At 38.6% G+C, this 19,430-nt stretch overlaps 1 protein-coding gene across 2 annotated transcripts in view; it reads left to right on the top strand.

The window, feature by feature from the left end:
- Positions 1-19,430, top strand: part of TENM1 (teneurin transmembrane protein 1) — a 237,586-nt gene that overhangs the window by 126,045 nt on the left and 92,111 nt on the right. The window contains exons 11-13 of one of the 2 annotated variants that reach the window (XM_062503121.1): positions 14,917-15,102; positions 16,168-16,191; positions 18,471-18,617. In XM_062503121.1, coding sequence (XP_062359105.1) covers positions 14,917-15,102; positions 16,168-16,191; positions 18,471-18,617 — 357 coding nt within the window. The remainder of the gene's footprint in view (positions 1-14,916; positions 15,103-16,167; positions 16,192-18,470; positions 18,618-19,430) is intronic. The other variant, XM_062503122.1, reaches the window with a different exon arrangement.

Below are 19,430 nucleotides of genomic sequence, written 5' to 3'. Positions count from 1 at the left end.
GAGAAAAGCTGTGTTTCACCATTTTGATTCTCAAAGTGCTTTCAAGACAAAAAGAAACAGCACCAGCACTGCTACAGTTCTTCATTGTCCAAGAAGATGTTTCCAACAGTGACACCAACCATACAGCAAACAGGTCATTATCAAGCATTGAAAGACTTTAGCTCATGCTAAAAAAGAAAATGTGATTTCATCTCTTTAATAATTAGCCTGTGAAAAAAAAACAAATGCTTCTCTGATGCAAAGCACTGAAAGTTAAAAATCCAAGATAATGCTCACAACACAAATTAACATGTTCTGTTATGGAATTAATTTGTTGTTATCTTATCACTTTGCCCATTTAATTTTAGTTTTTTCCTAGTTTGGCCATCCTTTGGCAGATCACACCAAAGTGCTCAAAGACATTTAGCCATGTGACAGTAGATGTGCCCAAGAGAAATACACAAGAGACTTGAGTTCCATTTCTCATTTGGTCTTCCCCTGTCTCTACAAGATGTGGCGAACAGAAATTTCATACTTTGTTCCAAGTCAGATTATATAATGTCTTTTGTGAAAATCCTCTGTACTGAAAAAGGTCATCCTTGGAGTGTTTCAGAGTCTCAGCATCTTTACACCATGCTGAACCCTGTTATGATAGTATGTAAAAATCCATTATCAGGCAGGCCTTCAGCATACATCTCGCTGACCTGTGCAGTAGGGGTGTGATCCTACCCATAAATGACACTGTCAGGAGGATGGAAGACTCATATTACACTCTTTTAATGTCACCAGGACTTCAGTATAGTCATATCTCTGCTTACTGTCTATGGATCTTTGTTGCTTTATTTATAGGCTGTCACCCAAAATGCCTTGATGTTAATGAGTCATCCCCCCTTGAGGCATCTAGGCAGTGCTTTTCAGAAAAAGAAAATCAAACTCGTGAGTACTGACTGCTTCTGTCAGGTAGAAGGGAAGCTCTGGCTAATTGAAGGTGCAGCATTAACTGAACAAAAAAACTCATCTTCTGCTCTCAGATTGACACCTTTAACATGGAGCCTTGAGATTAAGGGAGAGAAATATCAAGAGAAAATGGATGACAGAGTTGTTCAGGGGGGCAGAGCCTTGTATAAATTAGTATAACTGCAGTGATACCAGCAGTGAAGTCCCAGTGTGTTTCAGGTGAGAATCCAGCCCTGAGTCACTAATTAATTGCAGCACTGTGCCTAAGATATTATAGACTGAGAAATCTGTGACAGAGCTGATGCCTCTGACATCCTGTCCTGCCTTCATTTCTTTAGACTCTATTCAGACAAAGTAGGCCAGTTTCTGTCCTCTTACTCCAGGACATTTGTCATAATTCCACTGAATCCATTTCTATTGCTGAAGCAACCTAATTATGATTGGGAAAAGAATACTGACAGTTCTTAGTCACAAAAACATTCATCCTGAAATGATTATCTGGAGATGGTATATATTTAGCATATCTATTTTTGGTTAAGCTATCCTAGCAAGTTTGGTGGTAATTTTACAAAGGGTAAAAATGAATCAACAGCCTCTTCTTTCAATATCTTGTGAAGAAAAAACCTCTTTAAAACTGAAGGGCTTTAAAAAATGCAAAATGTTGTAATTGTTGTAAATTGATATGTGCAGAGTGGAGTAATTTAAAAATCATTAGAAGTCTGCATTTTTTACGGTAAAGTACTTCAAAAAGAAATGCAGGCATAATACAGTATATTAATGTAGTTCAAGACACCTCAAATAGGTTTCAAAATTAAACATCAAAAACTGCAACTTGAAAAAATAATTAGGTGAACCCATTTCATCGTAATCAGAAACTCTTCAGGTTTAGGGAATTGCAATGTATGGGTGTCAATCATTCTCATTTATCAAGGACAAGGATGTTCACTACAAAGCGCTTGCAGTAGTGAAAATAGCCTTGAAATTTCCTCAGTACATGATGCAATGTCATGCATTTTCTATAGACTGCTCAGCTGCACATTGGTGTTTCCACTCTGTTCCCTATTTTAGGCAAATCTCTAGTATAATCAACTTTTTGATTATACTAGAAGTGTCCTTCACTGTTTTGTTCTTAAGAAATGATGGGACTTGCTTAGTTTCATCTTACTGTCTTCTTTCTGTAATTTACCTATTACTGCTCTGCTAATTAACAGGATGATTGAAGTTCCCCTGCTGTACATTGTCTGACATTGTAGGAAGAGTCTTCCCTACTACTGTATATTTCATTGAAAAGAAAAAAAACATGTGACTAGTTTGATTTGTGTCTTCTGTAGAGTTGCAAGAGTCTGCAGAATGGTATTTGGTGAGCAAGGTTTCTATTAAAAACATACTAGTTAAAAACTGGAACGCTTAATATGTGTTGCTGCAGAAATTAAAACATGAGAAATTCAAGGCAGTGAAGAAACACTCCAATAAAAATTAATTATCCTACATGTTTAAATCACTCCACAGTGAACCAAAAATACCTGATGTAGTAATGTATTGATTTAAGAAATAGGATAAGTCAAGGGTATGAGATATACAGTGAGGAAACACAGTGTGTTTTTCAACTGATTGCTGCTTATTTTGCAGATATGCCAAAAATAATGGCCCTTTCCTTTTCTTTTTTTCTTCCTGAAAATTAAGATTTTCTTGATCTATTGCTGTCTTCACCTCATTCAGCAATTAATGGAAATATTCCTCATTCCAATGTAAATGCAATTTAATTAAGTCTGCTCCTGTAAATCCTAGTCTAATCCACAGCAAGGTATTACTTTTTTCACAAGGTGGAATTCCCAGCCCCAGTTTTGGATGCTTCTATCTCAGCAACTATTGGCTTTATCAGGAGGGAGATACCCAGATTGCTCTGGTGATGACAAAATGGTTGTGTTTACCCTCCACTCTGTAGTTGACAGAGCCTTTCCTCCCTGTCTGCATGGCATCATGCCTCTACAGAGAGTCCATCGTGTCAGGAATGTCCCCCTCACTGTGCTTTGTGCTAGGCCAGCCCGAAGAGAGTGATGCTCCTTAGGATCCTTGGGCACCACTGATGCAAGGTCCTGCAGACTGCAAAACTAGAGCTCTTAACATAAAGCTGCTGTCATTATCTAGTAGTAAAACCTGGTAAGTGGGATTTTAATAGCAACTCAAGTGCCAAAGTGGTTCAAAGACCTTTGAATTAGGTAAGGTAAGCAAGGGGTTTACAGGTGTATATTTGTAGTTAAATGCCTGCATCCCTCTTTTACATCTCAACCTTATCACTTACACAGGAGTCAATCTACTGAACAGGGATTAAGAGCCATGCTAAAACAAATGACAGGTTATATAGGATGGAAAGGTCTTTCATGAACAGCCTGTGTTCAAGAAAATGTCAAGATGGAAATTCTGGCTATGGAAGGCTTGTACTCCACAATAACCCTTTGTAAAAGAGGACTCTGAAGTAGAGAAGCTGTGGGAATGTTCTGCTGCTCACAAATTATCCATACCGCTCTCCTTTAAAGGAGGGTTCTTGTGTTAGAGTGAGCTTCTGTTTCTTCACAGCTGGAAAAGCACAAATGGTAAGTGCTAGAGCAAGGGTACAAAAGAGCACTAGAACAACTAGAGGTTTTGTCCTTCAGTGAATTTCGGAACATCTATTGTACAAAATGTGCTGCATCAGTCCCTAAAAAGCTGATATTTATATTTTTTGTTGTCATGGTAAGTGTTGTACAAAAATATCTACCATTTCAACATATTTATGCAGCAGAGTCTGTGAATTTTAACTTCCTCTGAAAATAGGCAGTTGCTATTGGTAAAAGTCAAATCCATGAGAACTTTTCTACATACTACATTCCTAAGCATTTTGGTTGTCTATATTGTTGCAAGGGTAACATCTGGAGACATGTAAGGATTTCCCAGTCTCTGCCCTCTTTAAGGATGTTTGCTTAAATATTTTGGCTCAAGTAATGTGCTTTAAATAAAATAAATTTATAATACCTATCCAAGCATATTTTAATGCCACTGGGACAAAAACTCCTTGCGTATTGTAGCTACCGTGTACATTTGGGTATGTCATTCTTCAGTCCAGGAAGCCCTGGCTATTTTATTAACAGATTGTTAAAATAGTGTCTATCACCTTGGCATCCAAAATCATTTGCTGATGGAGTGCAGAGAGCTGATTCTTCACATGGCATATAATTGTACAACTCCTGCTCTGGTCCCACATATGCTGAATTCAAAAATGCCCTGAAGAAGGGTGGCCAGCCTGGTGGTGCCTCTGCCAGCTCTGAGGAGCTGGTACCAGGCTCTGCAGAAAAATGCAAGTCATGAGCTGCACCTTTGGTTTGGCAGCAGACAGGCAGAGCAGCAGCTGCCAGATGCTATTTCTGTTTGTGCTGCTGACACAGAGGAAGTTACGGTTTATTTACTGGGAGCTGCTTTGTGTCTGCACTCACCTGCACAGGCTCAGCTGTGAACACAGGGATGTTTCTCCCTGCATGTGGATGGACACAGGGTTCATAGGCAGATGCTGAGTGCTGTGGAACTTGTGCTAACTGAGGCCACACTCCTTGGTTTTGTGCAAGAGCTTGTTATGGTTCACTGCTGAGTTTGTCCAAGGAACTGTTTATTTGTGCTAAAATGGGAGGAAGCAAGGCCAGCTTCTTCATCTGCTTTTGCTTTTGCCCATGAACCTGAGATGTTACTTAGAAGCTGGTAATGACTTTTGATTTCTCACAATATTTTTTTCCTGTAATACAGCATGATTGCTGGGAACACACAGACCAAGGCCTTGTTTTAGTTTAAAGCATAGAATGATTTGGGTTTAAAGGCACCCTCCAACTTCCCTGCTGTGAGTAGGGATGTCTTCCACTAGATCAGGTTGCTCAGAGCTTCATCCACCTCATCCAACCTGGCGTTGAACACTTCCAGGGATGGGGCACACACAGCTTCTCTGGACAGCCTGTGTCTGTTACTCACCACCCTCAGAGTTAAGATTTTCTTCTTAATACCTAATCTAAACCTACCCTCTTTCAGTTTAAAGCCATTTCCCTGTGTACTATCACTACATGCCCTTATCCATTGTTCCTCTTCCTTGCTACCTTCGGGTACTGGGAGTCCACAGTTAGGTCACCCTGAAGCTTCTCTTCTCCAGGCTTAACAGATTTCCATCTGTCCATGTCAACTGACTTTTCAGTAAAAAAAAAAAAAAAATATAAAAATCATATTATTTTAAAAGCATCCATTCCCAGCACACAGATGTACATTCTGCAAATCACTGTCCCATTTTCTTCTGAATGCCAGGTCTGTATCTGCTTTGGGCAACAATGGCATCTTGTCACTTGTGGGCTGCCATTGCTTTTACAGATGAATCTGAATAGCTGTTCATGTAATACACTGAGAAGTAATGCCAGTGCCCACCTTTTCAGCATTTTGAGCTCTTTCAACACAGGATAAGTAAAATATATCTTCAGCAAGTACATGCAACATTCAGAGTACAGACCAGCACAATTTTTGTGAGTGAACCCATATCCAAAGGTCATCCTGTGAGCCAGTGAATTAAAGATGGTGTCTACTTGTTACAAATAATGCTTGAATAAATCATTACTTCTTTACTGGGTATCACTAATCAAACTTAGTAATTCAATAATTGTGGAAAGCTTTATATTCTGAGCAGAACCCGAATCAGCGTTAACAATAGTTGTTCTGTGTACCACAGAAGATTTAGTGCTTATATAGACATGTCCCGATCCCCTCAGACAATCTGGTGAACTTTTGCTGAAAATAAGTGTCTCAAAATCTTTATTTTCTTTTGATGTTGTATTAGTTCAGGCTGTACCTGTGAGACAGCTATATTGAATGAACCTGCTGAGCCGTCTCTTTGCCTATTTCCCTTTTCCCCACAAAGCCATGGTTGTTCTCCATGTTTCTCATCATTATCACAGGCTCATGCCTTCCCCGATTCTTGTGGTCTGTCACTTGCTCAACAGGTTTCCCATTTTTCCTGCACAACTGGCTTTTCTGTCCAAGGAACTGTGAATTGCATTTTCCCCTCTGTGAGTGAGCACAAAGGCATTGCTTTCATCTCACTCATTACAGCTCATGACAGATTGTTCTGGACTGCTTTCATACCAGTCTCCTGATCAAACAAAATATCGAACAAGGAAGACGTTGCACAGCATTTCCTTTTGTGGTTCTTGGGGTGTTGCAGAGGATTTCAGAGCTTGTTAGAGTGTTAAGTCTCCAGTGATGACTGACATCTCACTGCTTTGCTACAAGTACAACTTGTAATGAAACAGTGAAGACAAATTATAAAACAGGACCAAATTTGACAAGGAAACTTCACATTTACTTGGGCAACAATATTTTTAAAATGTCCTGGTCAGATTTCTGTGTCTTCTCCTTACCCTTGTGTCAGTCTAATCTTCCTTGCTATTAGGTTACATTTCTACTCATTTATTTTAAACATTGTCTATACCAGCCTCACCCAACTTGCCAACCTGTATCAGATCTCTAAGAAAGAGACAAGTTCTGCAGCTGAAGTCTCTTGGGTGGCAAGCCCAGCATAGTTGTATTTCCCTTTACACCAGTGCTATGGCTGGGTAAACAGAGATGTTCCCAGTGCCAAATGAGGAATCTTTTGCAGTGGTATCAATTTTCAGTGCTTTGGCTGCCTGAAATGAAATATCTGTTAGTATGTTTACCATTACCAGTCCAGCTTCTTCAGGCTGTATTGATTAAATTTTTGTACTGTAAAAATACCATTTTGAACCACAGCGAAATCGATATAGAGTGAGATTTTATATATATATATAAATTGGATTTGGATCAGAAAGAAAATCTTCATCAGATGAAAAATAAAGCTGGATGAAAAAAGTGTAATAAAAGATCACAGAAGGAGAAAAAGTTGCTCTGTCATTTCCCCAACCTTGGTTGTATTTTCCCTCTACACTTCTCTCTCTGTCCACTGATTACTTTGCTACACAAATAAATTTTCAAGTAAAGTGAGGCCTCCAGTTTTGAAAAGAATCTTGTGAATAGATGTAGCATTATCAGAAGCTACCTTACAGGGCTTTTTAAACACAATTGCATTCATGTATTTTGTGATACACAGTAGTGCTAATGGGAACCTTCCTACTGGAGGCCAGAAGAGTTATTTATAGAGTATGCCTAATGCATCAAGAATAAGTTCAATGAGATGATGGTAGGATAATTTCCAGAAAGCAATTGAAACCACCACTGTATGGATAGTGAAACATTCTGAGTAACCAGTAGTGAGGATACAGCATTTTAGTTCCAGTGGGTTTATTTTGTATGTTGTGGCCTGTGGTAAGAAGGTAAGAAAGGTAGTTAGCTAACTGCAAGGCAAGACACCAGAAAGGTTTTCCACATAGAACTTACAGTAATAAGTTTTAAAATGAAGTAATGTTTGGGGAATTAAGAAGTTTAGGGGAAGTTTTGCCGTTGGTAGATATAGTTGATAGTTGTCCAATAATTGTGTCTGAATTATCCCAAATAATAGTCAGGGCTGTGTGAAGTTTGGGTCCCTCCCATTTATTTTCTGAAGTTACTGGCTAGTCAGTAGTTCTTTTCAGCAACTCCTGTTTCTCTAAGGAAGACCCAATGTCCTGAAGTACCTCTTTGCCTCCTGGTAGAACAGCTCCTGAGATAACACTGAGCAAAACATGAAGAGTGCCTGAGCCAGTCCTCTACTGAGATTTCAGCTGTTCTGGTTTTGCTGGGTTTTTTGTTTGTTTGTTTGTTTTTTGTTTGTTTGTTTGTTTTTTGTTGGTTTTTTTTTTTTTTAATGCTTGCAAGACCACACAAAAGCTTATTTTCTGGAAAGACTAATTCATTTGCTAAGAAAACCCAGAGATCCACTGAAGAGAAAATAGAAACAGGCTATCAGTCATTTAATCATGTGAGAAAGGCAGTACTTAATATGAATTTAAGTATTAGAAGACATCAAGAAAACACATGAAAAAATGGTATTTGAGGTGGCTAAGGCATGTCTAAGTTTGTGTAATTCATGGAAAACTGTAAATAGTTGGAAAATGTTATGAGCCTCTTGATCATCATTCAGAGCCAGAAATGAGGGCAGATTCAATTTGGAGTTGGACCTACTTTCTCCTTAAGATTTTTTCCAAATAATTCTTCTTTGGCGTAACATAGCTGTATATGCATGCTGCAGTCCTGCTTTGTGACAGTGTCAGAAAGGATAAATATCAATAGCTGAATAAATTTAAACATTCTAGTTTGATAACAGGCTGTAAGAGAAAAGCATTTCAGACAAATATTTCAGTTCCAGTGAGATGAATCTCATTCTTTGAGTCTTTTGTTGGGATGGGCCATCATGTCCCACTTCGGGCAAGGACAGAATCTTTGGAAATGACTGTGAAAATTATTTTTGAGAGATAGATCATTATAAATTCAATACAATAGTTTTGCAGAAAGAGTTGCTTTGAATTTATTCACCTAACTGTAGCACATTGTTGTGGTATTGTGAAGTGACCTTTCATATATTTCCGTGTCAGTTATTAGCATGTAATTCATGAAGAGAAGGATAAGGAATGTTGCAGCAAGAGAAATTCAGGTTGAGAGAATATTTGTCTGTGAAGATGGTCTGATAGTGGTATGAATTGCCTGTCATAGTATAGTCCTGTTCTCTGTTGCTGGGGGCTTTTCAAGGATGCCAGGTATGATTTATTTTGAAACAATAATAGATGATCCTGTGAAGTCCTTTGCAGCTCTGTTCTTTATAAATTTATGTTAAAATAGATCAGTCATTTGGTGATGATCTATTATATTCATTTATTTCTGATTGTACTAAATTTCACATTAAGTTCTGTGGCAAGTTCCCATCACACGTTCCTCAGTGGTGTGGAGACTAGGGAAGAGACAGGCAATGCACCATTGCTGCCTTTTCACACAGGAACCTGATTTCAGTTTTCCAAAGGAAAACATATTCACAAAACCTGGCAGCTGACAGAGAAGGACTTCAACGTTCATGTTTTGAAGACATTTGCAAATCCCTTTGGTTTCCATCTAAAGCTTGAAGAGCAGGTGCCACTGGACACTGGTATAATCCATGCACTACTGTTGTGTTGCCCCTAAAAAAGCTGTCCCTTACTTGATCATAGATCACAGAATGGTTTGGGTTCTTGAAGATCTGTGGGATTTTAAAGATCATCCAATTTCAACTCCTCTGCCATGGACATGGTCATCTTCCACAAGACCAGGATGCTCCAAGCCCCATCCAACCTGACCATGAACGCTTCCAAGGAAGGTTTATTGGCATAGCTGTGGTTGACTATGAATGTAAAAAATGACACACCTAACTAACATACTGTGACTCTGCTGGAAAAGCCAAGATCAGATGCAGTTAACATCCAGATTGCCAAATAAGTTTATGTAAATTGGGAAAATAAGATAAGCTGAACTATAAAAATAACATCTCTTCTATGTACAACTTGATGTCTGCATAAAACCTCTACAGTGCACTCCTAGGTAACTTTTATTAAGGGAAAATATTTCCATTGGGTTTTACAGAAAAAAAAAAAAAAGCTCTCAAGTGCTTTTGAAACTCCTAAAACTTTACATTTTTGAACTTTTTTGTGGTGTAAAAAATTATATTAATAAAGTCAATTTCTGAAAATGAAAGCTAGAACATTTGTCTCCAGGACACAGCGGGAAGGTAATTTAAAAAGCTCAGGAACATTGTTGAAATTATCATACAAACTTATTAAATGCAGTGTATATTTAAATTCAAAAAACTTCTTTATTAGGTCTAGATAGGTGATTTTTTTGCTGCCTCTAGCAGTTAAGCTTATTGTGTGAAAGTCAGGGTAGATTAATTTCTAATCTTTATGGAAAACCACTTATTAAAAAATGGATAGCAAAATTATTAATATAATACTGAAAGTTTAGACTATCTGTAGACTCACCAGTGAACAAAAGTATAATGAGTGTTTTGCAGTATTTGGCCACTTTTGTTTACATATAGTTATGTATTCTTAGCATGATTTTCTAGGAGTGATTTCTGACACATGTTGAATTAACATTAAAATCTTCCCTTATCATTATAAATTATAAAATATTTAGCTTTAATTTCCCTTTTCATAACACATAAGTAGGAACTTATTATAAAAACACATTTGAAAGAACTCATTGTTGACTTAGGTAATTAAAATGAAGAGTGTGGAGTGAATTTCTAATGCTTTTTAGATTAGCTCAAGAATGATCAACTATTTGTCTCCTTCACAAGAATATGTACAAATAATGGTTCACAGCTCACATTTGCCTTTTTCCAAGAAATTAATGAGCATTCAGAATTAAGGACATGTCAGTAAAAATTCTAGACTGAGTTCAACATTTTTTAACTCGCTTCTTCATTAATTGGTGTGAGTCTAAGGACTCAGAATTTTAGATTTGATTCAAACAGTATCTGATGAAAGGATGAGAGAAGCTGCTGAGGTCAGCTGAGGCCAGCCCCCAGCACTCTGCCAGCACAATGCTCACAGTGACTCTTCATGGCTGGGCTTTTTTCAAAAACAAAATTAACCTTCCAGGCCTACATTTAGAGAACCTTGTTTGGATTTCAAAGTGTACAGGTACAGAAACTGCCACGGGGCCATGAATTACTGTGAATTTGTGTGACTTGGTTTCCTGGGAACCGTGAAAAGCTGCATGTACTGAGGAGTGGGTCTCAGCCACAGCCTGCAACCCTGCAGAAGGTCTGCCCAGAGCTCAGGCAGGCAGATGTATATCCCACTAAACCCTAACACAGAGCAGTGGCAGGGAAGAGATGGGTTTATGTAAGCCTACAAGCCTAAACACCAACATGGTCAAGGAACTTAAGGAATTGTGAGCGTGGTACGTTGTAAGAATGAATGACAATTAATGGAACAGCACAAGTATAGGCTTGTGATGTAATATCCGAGTCAACTAATCCAAACTGTACCTCTTGTCACCTGCCTCCCTTGTTACCTTACATAAGTCACCTCTTGCTCTTGCCCTTGGCAGTCAGATGATGGCACAGCTTGTGACTCTTCAGCAGGACAGTCTGTGTCCAGGCTGGGATTTGCATCTCGTCCCTTGTCCTGCCTGCTTTGATCTCTCCTTGGGCTGATTTAGCTCAGCTAGCTGTCAGTTATTAACCCAGAAAAATAAACTGAATAATTATCTGACAGTTCCATGATCTGAGTCATCTCTCCAGTTTACATGCTAAGCAATAGGCAGGGATCACAGAGCCAGGAGATGGATGGAGAGGGGGAGGAGTGGAATACCTGTTTCAGTCAGCGAAGGCATTTTTGGCTGTCTCAGCTGCTGTGCTGACCCACAGCTCAAAGCCCTTCCCTACTGTGCTGGCTCTGCTGCATTTTGTGGTGCTTCTATGCCCTGTGGAACCAACTGCATTGGAAGGAGGAAGATGTTCCAGTGAGATGAACAATTGCATCATGTCTGACCTGCTGTCCAACTTCACTTCTATGTGAATTTTTGCCACATCAGCTTTATTTGAAGCTATTTACCTAGTTAAATTTACTTTATAATTTCCCATTGCTGTTGTTCCCTGAGCACTCACCGTAGTATCTCATTTTGTCTAGTCTCTGGTGGAAACCCTCAATAAAAAACCACAAATGCTAATGTGGCTCCCTGCTACATGGAGGTTTCTGGGGTTGTTTATCTGCAGGAGAAGTTAAGAAATGGCTTTGCATTTAAAAACAGGACAACCTGAACTGATAATCCTTTTTTTGATCTTAGTTGTTTGAATTAGCTGTGGATTAAAGCTGCATATTCTACCACAGCATTAATAGGATGACACTAGGCTTGATTTCCCTTGCTTTGTATGAGAAGTCTGTGGAGAATCGTAGATTTGCTTGGCAGAATAATACATTAGCATGGTAAACAGCATTTCTGAAGCCTTATGAAATCACCAAAAAGAATGGAAGTCCCAAGGTTACCTCAGTGACGACAAAGTGTGAATTGGCTGAGCTGCAGGTCAGCTAGGATAGCTGAGGAAAGTGTCTGATCCAAACTAAAAAAAACTCATTTCATTACACCTGGTGCTTACAAAATTGGGTTTTGTTTTTGTTAAAGAATATTTAGAGTCAATATTTTAGGGAAAAAATTAATTTCTAGAAGGAAATGCAAGAACTGGGTAAGTTCATTTCAAGTATGATCTTATCTTGGAAAATAGAACCAAAAATAAAAGCCTTATGAGTGAAGACTCATTAAAGATTAGGAGCTTAAGTTATGTTTAAAAATTTTATTCCGTGTGTAGGGAAAACAGTGGAAAATGTTCTAGCATTTTAAGGTCTGTTTAATTTTTTTTGGTTTTAAAAGGGGAACATATGCAAGATCTATCCCTGTCCCTGTGGTATGAACGTGCCTACATTGCCTTCAGCTCCAAGCTGTTATTTCTTTTGTTTGATTGGAAGATGAGTTTGTCATGATTAGATTCTGTAGGGTGGACAGACAGGGGATGCAGCCGTGCATGCCATATGTGGGAATGTGTTCAAGGTTTTCCACAGCTGGTTCTTTGGTCTGTTTACAGATGGAGAAGTGGCAGGAGCTGCTCGCACTGCTGACATGGTCAGATGCTCTATGGATTGCTTTGTTTCTCCACTTCAGCCATTGCCACTTCTGTATTCCAATGCCTATAATCTTCCCTGAAGTTTTGGAATCAGTTGAGCTAAGCCAGTCCCACAACTGCAAAAATCTGTGTAGTAGAATATCAGTCCAGAGGGTCAAAAAGACCATCCATTCTGCTTACCTCCAGATACTGTAAACTACTCAAAAAAGCAATAATTATAATGAACTAGAGGGAGATCAGGGGAGATCAAACACATCCCTCTAGCAGCCTAAATTCTTAAAGTATTTACTAGATTTAATTCTCAGGAGTAGGCTGATGCCCAAACTGGAAAGATAGGTTCAAATAAAACCAGTGGTCCTCTGCCAGTCTTCTTGGGGGTAATGCTTTTGTGATCTGGTGGGATTAATTTACTTCCTAAACATAGAAGAAAGTATTTGGACAGCTTCAATACCAATGGAATAAGAAAGCAAGTCCTCCTGTAGTCTCCTCAGGTTTCCAAGGAACAAACAAATAACAAAACAAAAAGAGCCAAGACAAATTATGCAGCAAGAAGAAAGAAATCCTTTCCAGTACCTGCAGGTACAAGGCATGAAGTAGTAGACTAATATATGATCAGCAGGCAACAATCAAGACTTTCTAAGATATAATGCCCCAGACTCAGCACAGTTTTTCATTTGAATATAACAGAGCAGTCTCTTTTCTTGTCTTCCATATTGTTTTCCAGTAATATCACAGAATCATATAATCAAATAATTATTTTTATCTTATATTCCAATATAACATAACTCCCTGTCCGAATAGTAAATTTAATTATTTTTTTTATATAGCAGATTTTGACTTCCTAAGGACAGTACTTTACATTTGATTTTACTGAATTTTGTGTGATGCTCTTTACCATGCCTTCTGCGTCTGAATTTGAGTTGGACAGTGCTCTTGCAGTTTGTCACTCACCCATCCTTTTGATTGTGCACTGTGCTGTCATCCTGGCTACTAACAAGAATAAGGGCTGAGCTCTCACTCAAGACAGAGCCCAGCACATCTTTGATGTCACTGTGCTGTTCTAGTTCTGTGATGTTTTTTTCTTTGTGTTAAAATGATTGCAAGATAAGATTTCAATTTAAACTTTAAAAACTTTTCTTGATATGTAAGTGACAGCATTTGTCACTACAAATGCTTTTAAGGATGTTTATATACAATAGTTCCAAGATCTAAATTATCATTATTTAAAATCTGTCAAGGGAAAAATCCTGCCACAACTAAATATGTAGCATTGACATTTGAAATCAGAACAGACCTGAGTGTTTGACTTATACTTTAAGTGCTATCAGCTGCTTTCTGAGAGGAAGAAGGAGGAGACATTTCTGTAGCAGGTTAATTACAGGATAACAAGCAAATCCTGTGTCTTTACAATAATTATTCTAAATAAATTCAAACTACATGAAACCTTTCTATAGTGAAACCATTCTTTTCACAGAACAACTTTAGTATACATGGAAATAGAATTGCAGTTAGTATATGGTGATGTATTGAAACAATTCAGAACTTCCATACCATTTCACGATCAGGGCTGTTCTACAGTGCCCAGGTAGAGAAATTTTTCTGAGGGCAATGAAGGAGGTATTACTTGAAACTGCTTTCCTGGTTTCTTAGCAGTTGACTCATGAAGGTCAGGAAGGAAAAAAAAAAGTCTGAATCCTCAAAAGCCATTTTAGAACTAGGGGGATCTGAATGGCCTGTAGGTCATGTAATGTTGCATACTGCTGTCAGAGTGAGGTGCTTGCCTCATTTCTTACTCCCTTTCTCTTGGGTCTCTGTACTGCAAGTGAAGGCCATTTTGTCATCACTACAAACATCTGAGTATCTAAAAGATTGGTTTGCTTATGTATATTTTATGTATCATTCTGTCCTTGAAGTCAGCTCACAATATTTGAGTTTGTAAGAGATTTTAGAATTGAGTCTCAGAAGAATTAGTCAAAAGATACAGATTTTTTTCACGTCATTGTTTGTCTGATTCAGACCTATTACTCTACCCTCTGCAACCAATACTTGCAGTCATGGTCCAGCAGGAAATGGCCAGCACTCAGAATCTGCACTTGGAGCCTGCAGAAGGAGCTTGCTGTAGTCAGAGTCAGGCTGGCTAAGCTGTAAAGAAGAATAAACCAGGAGCCTTTTCATGTTGTTAAATGAGAGTCTGTGTCTTGGCTGACTTCTACCCCTCATGAGAGGTCTGCTGCAACATGTACGGAGAGATGAAATCCCATGTTTGATCCAGCTGATGAGTGATATTCGTAGAGAAGTGAATTAGCCTTGATGCAAAGTCTAATTGCAGTACGTAAGTGCTGTTCCACATGGTGTACATTTGTTTTTCTGTGCAGAGCTGTGTACCCTGGACTGTGGCAGCCACGGTGTGTGCTCCAGAGGGATATGCCAGTGTGAAGAGGGCTGGGTGGGACCCAGCTGTGAAGAGAAGACCTGCAATTCCCACTGTGCTGAGCACGGGCAGTGCAAGGATGGCAAGTGTGAGTGCAGCCCCGGATGGGAAGGGGACCACTGCACCATTGGTAAGGGGGTTTTGTTTCAAGAAATTAAATACCTGAAATCTTAATCCGCTTCTACACAGGTTGCCATCATTCTGATTGAAATCTATTTGGAAAAGCAGAGACTCTGATTCCAGACAGGTGTAAAAAAAGTGCCTCTGCACTCTCTTTGTCCCAAATAATAGCAACTTGGCACAGCTTTCTGTATAGAGGAAATAATAGATTAATTAGTTTTTTTAAAAAATCCCCACAGAATGGAAAGATATCTCAGTCCTAATATATCTTTGGGATGTGTTCATGTATTTGTGTTCATGGATTTGGTAGTCAGGAAGGGGAAAAAATGTTTATAAAAGATAAGGTGTGAGGAGCCAAAGCTATTATTTACCTTATGTAATTCTTGCATTAAATCTCTTGTCTTTCTGTATGAGCATTTACATACTTTACTTACTGCTAAAGGTGTTTTTCCTAGAGCTGACCTCTAACAATATTCCTAATAAGGTAAAGCTTTCAGATGTTTTTAGAAGTCTTTAGTCTACTATAAAAATGTAACAGTTGTATTTTTAACGAAGTTTGACAGTTTTTTGAAGTCTGTGTTTCTCCCTAAAATGTCCCAAAGTGAGATTATTGTATAATTTTGAGATGTGAAGCATAAGGTCTCACATTTGTTTCTTGAAAAAAATGTCTAGAATGTGTTATCTTTATCTTGAATGTTTTAAGATAATTCATTCCCTAGCTCTAGAACTTACTAAATCAGACTTGCTGAATTAAGAATTAGGTTTGTGATGGAGGAACAGCCTAGTTTTATGAAGATTGTTTAGAGCAAATCCAGAGAAGGACCAAAATACTGAAAAAGATAAAAAGCTGTTTCATGCTGTTCACATTGTGGCTAGTGCCAGGTGTGGCCCCTGAACACTTGTCATCAAATGGAGAACGATCACAAACACAATGTTCTGGTCACAGCAGCAGGAATAGATCTGCCTGCAGGAAGACATTTTATATCTAACCCCCAGGTGTCAAGCCATAAGCAAATGTATTTTCATTTGGTACAGAAATTTGATCCATCTCAGTTTTGTTCTTTTCTTTTTTAAGCTCACTACTTAGATGCTGTTCAAGGTAAGTTTTTCATATCAACATTACAAAAAGAAAAATGAAAATATACTAAAGTACTGGGAATTGAGAGTTTTCTGTTACTCATTTTGTTTGAGCTTCTGTACTGCTAGGTTCCCAGAATAGATGACACATTTGTTTATGGAGGTAAATATAGATATATATGCACACACAGAGTTAGATTTACAGCAGAAAATGTAGTTTTTAATAAGTAATGTGCTCTACTCATTTGCAAAGTTGTAGCAATGTAAGCATGTTTTACAGGGCCATCTGACGTGCTGTGTTAGGCAAATCCCTTTTTTGCTCTTGTTTACCATCCAAAGTAATGACAGAGCTGAGGACTTGCTAAAAAGCTTGTGTTGATACTGTCTCCCATGAGACGTAAAAAAAAAAAAATAAATAATCTTGTCATTTATGCTTGAAGTAAGTTTCTTTTGGTGGAGAAATACTCTTGTTTTCTAAAGGTGTCTGTGCCAGATGTGATCTAGTTCTCTTTAAATCATTTGATACAAGAGCTAAATTTGATGTTGCTTTGTCTGGTGCTGTTCATGTGATTCCGGTGCCTTGCCGCAGGTCCTGCTCATTCATGTCAGTGCAAGAACCTTCCCCAGTGTGACAGCAGTCCCTGTGCCTGGCCCGTGCTGAGCAGAGCAGTGATGCATAGCCCCTTCCAAAAATACTGCTCACTGAAATATCAAACTAACTGTTAGTTCAGAAATATCTCAGTGCTTATTTTCTGCTTCTTATTTTATTTCTTTGGATTTAGATAATAATAAAAGCACTTAAGCATTCATATTAATGCATCTGTAGACTTAAGAGGGTAACCATACACAGTAGAAAAATATAATCATATACAAGAAATTAATGAACTCAGCAGGACAGAGATGGAAAGTGGAAAAACATCCACATTACCCAAAAGAGTTCTCACATCCTGCCCTTTCCCCCAACTCCCTGAAAGAGACTTTTATAGTATATTTGGTGGTTGCCAAGTTCATGTTGTTTTGGAGTAACATCTTCCATTACTCCGTGTGAGAACATGGTACCACCCATCTCCAGTTTTTCTGAGCAAAAGGATCAGATTCTGGTCCCTCTGTTTGCAGATGTGATTGATAAACTCTGCTAAGGGTGAGAAGGAGGGCAATGATGTGTCTCATGTAAAGTTACCATGAAATGGGCTGCATGTGGGGCTGTGAATGACAGCCTGACAGACCAGACTCTGACTGGCTCCTCCGAAGTTCATTTGGAGCATCTTGGGGCTGTCAGGCACTGACTCTCCTTTCCTCCTCAAAAAAAACCTCTCTCTGATAACACCTATGTATTGATGATCAGTATCAGGTGCACAGGGACTTTCAGACCTTGTATGTCCATGCTGGCAAGAAGAAAGGAGCCATCTTATAAGTGATGCCACTCACTCTGTCAAAGTTACTGCCAAGCTTTATCCATTGTCTATTGGCTCCATGCGTGACTCGGTGAGGATCTGACAAATGTCTGAGCTGGCACTGCACCATGCAAGCAGATGGACGTGAGTGTACACATCCAAGAGACCATTCCTCTCTCACTCTTAGAGACAAGAGCTGTAGATGTGAACATCCAAACTACTATTGATTCAGAACTTGCAAGTATATAATCAAGAGGATGCTACAGTCCTTGGTCCAGTTGTGATCTAGAATCAGCACCACCAAAGGGCACGTGTTGGTCCTGTTGGAATCAGCTATAAGGGAAGAAAGTGGAACAGGAAGGCAATGCTTCCTTAATTGCCTTCTGTGGAAAGAGTGTGTTGTAGCATAAATCAAATTGGCTTTTTCTCAGTCAGATGAGTATTTATGAACAGAATAAAAAGGTCACTTCCACTCCCTGCAATGAGTAGGATTATGTCCACAGATGCCAGTTTGTCATTTAGATGATATTTTTCATGTGCATTTTTGATATAAGTCTTGATTATGTGTGTGATATTGTTAGTGAACTACAGTTTATTTTTCAAAAGAGAAAGAGATGGACATGACTTTAAAACTTTATAGCGTGACTTTTTTCACTTTTTTCCTGTGCAGAAAATATTAAACACTAAAATCCTCATTCCTCACAGAGAAACTACTTTTGGGCAAGCAAAGGGAAGCACCAAGTTGGGGATTTTTCCATATTTGGCCATAAATGTGACTTCCAAGGTGTGATCATTTGAGGGCAGCAAGTATAGTGCTACAAGTAGGGATGTTAATGAGTAATTGCATCTTCAAAATAAGAGAAAATATCCCTTCATGAAGGCCTTTTTTTTATGCTTTCTGTTTTAGATGGTTGCCCGGGTCTCTGTTATGGAAATGGGAGGTGCACCCTTGATCAGAATGGGTGGCACTGTGTTTGTCAAGTGGGCTGGAGTGGCTCAGGATGTAACATTGTCATGGAAATGGTGTGTGCAGATAACCTCGACAATGATGGAGGTATGATACATAATTCATGTGTTTCTGTTTATCTGTCACATCCTTGGCTGCCATATAAATCCATAGTTTTAGTGTATGCTTTCCTTTTTATCACAAAATGTCAATGTTTGTCTGTTTGCTCAAGACAGTTGTTCCACTGACTTTATCTGAGGCAGCACAGTGAGTGAGAAGGCCCCTGTGCTGGATGCTACTCTAGGCAGAAAGTATCTGTGGCTCTACCATCCCAGTATTTACTTTGTTCTCATAAAAAGCAAAAGAAAACAGAAGTGTAATAAGTAATTATTTTCCTGTACCTCCTTTCCAGTCTTCCTCATAATTGTGTCAGTCTTTCAGAAGAAACAGCCAAGAGATACCCAAATGAAACAAACCTGTCTGACAAAATGTACCCAATTAGTCTTCTGTTATTAATTTCATATATTTGCAAGCATAAAGTGCACATTTACAGTTGCTTTTAACATAGTCTCTCGCTTAATATTTCTGCTGAGACACAGCACAGTTCTTGCAATTATCTGAACCTACTTTTGAAGGACTGTTGAGGAAACTAGTGTAGAAAGTGTGCAGAAGAGATTTGGGAAAGTACTGTAAACAGTCCTGTACTGAAATAATTATTTGGTCCTTTTTATCAGTTGAAGAAGGGCATTTGGAACAAGGTGCTCTCCATCTCAGAGATCTTGGTTTCATTCTAAGGTTGCTTAAGTTTTAGGTTTGCTGGGGAAAACATAGTTCTTTCATATGTTGGTCTCTCCTTCCTTTCCAATAGGTTGTTCTAATACATGAGTTGGAACACTTTTTTTTTAAGAAAAAACATCCAGC

Source organism: Cinclus cinclus, chromosome 15 (assembly GCF_963662255.1).
Source record: "Cinclus cinclus chromosome 15, bCinCin1.1, whole genome shotgun sequence".
In the NCBI taxonomy this organism is placed as follows: Eukaryota; Metazoa; Chordata; class Aves; order Passeriformes; family Cinclidae; genus Cinclus; species Cinclus cinclus.
Note: the sequence above shows the minus strand (reverse complement) of the source record. Positions and strands in the feature narration are given on the sequence as shown.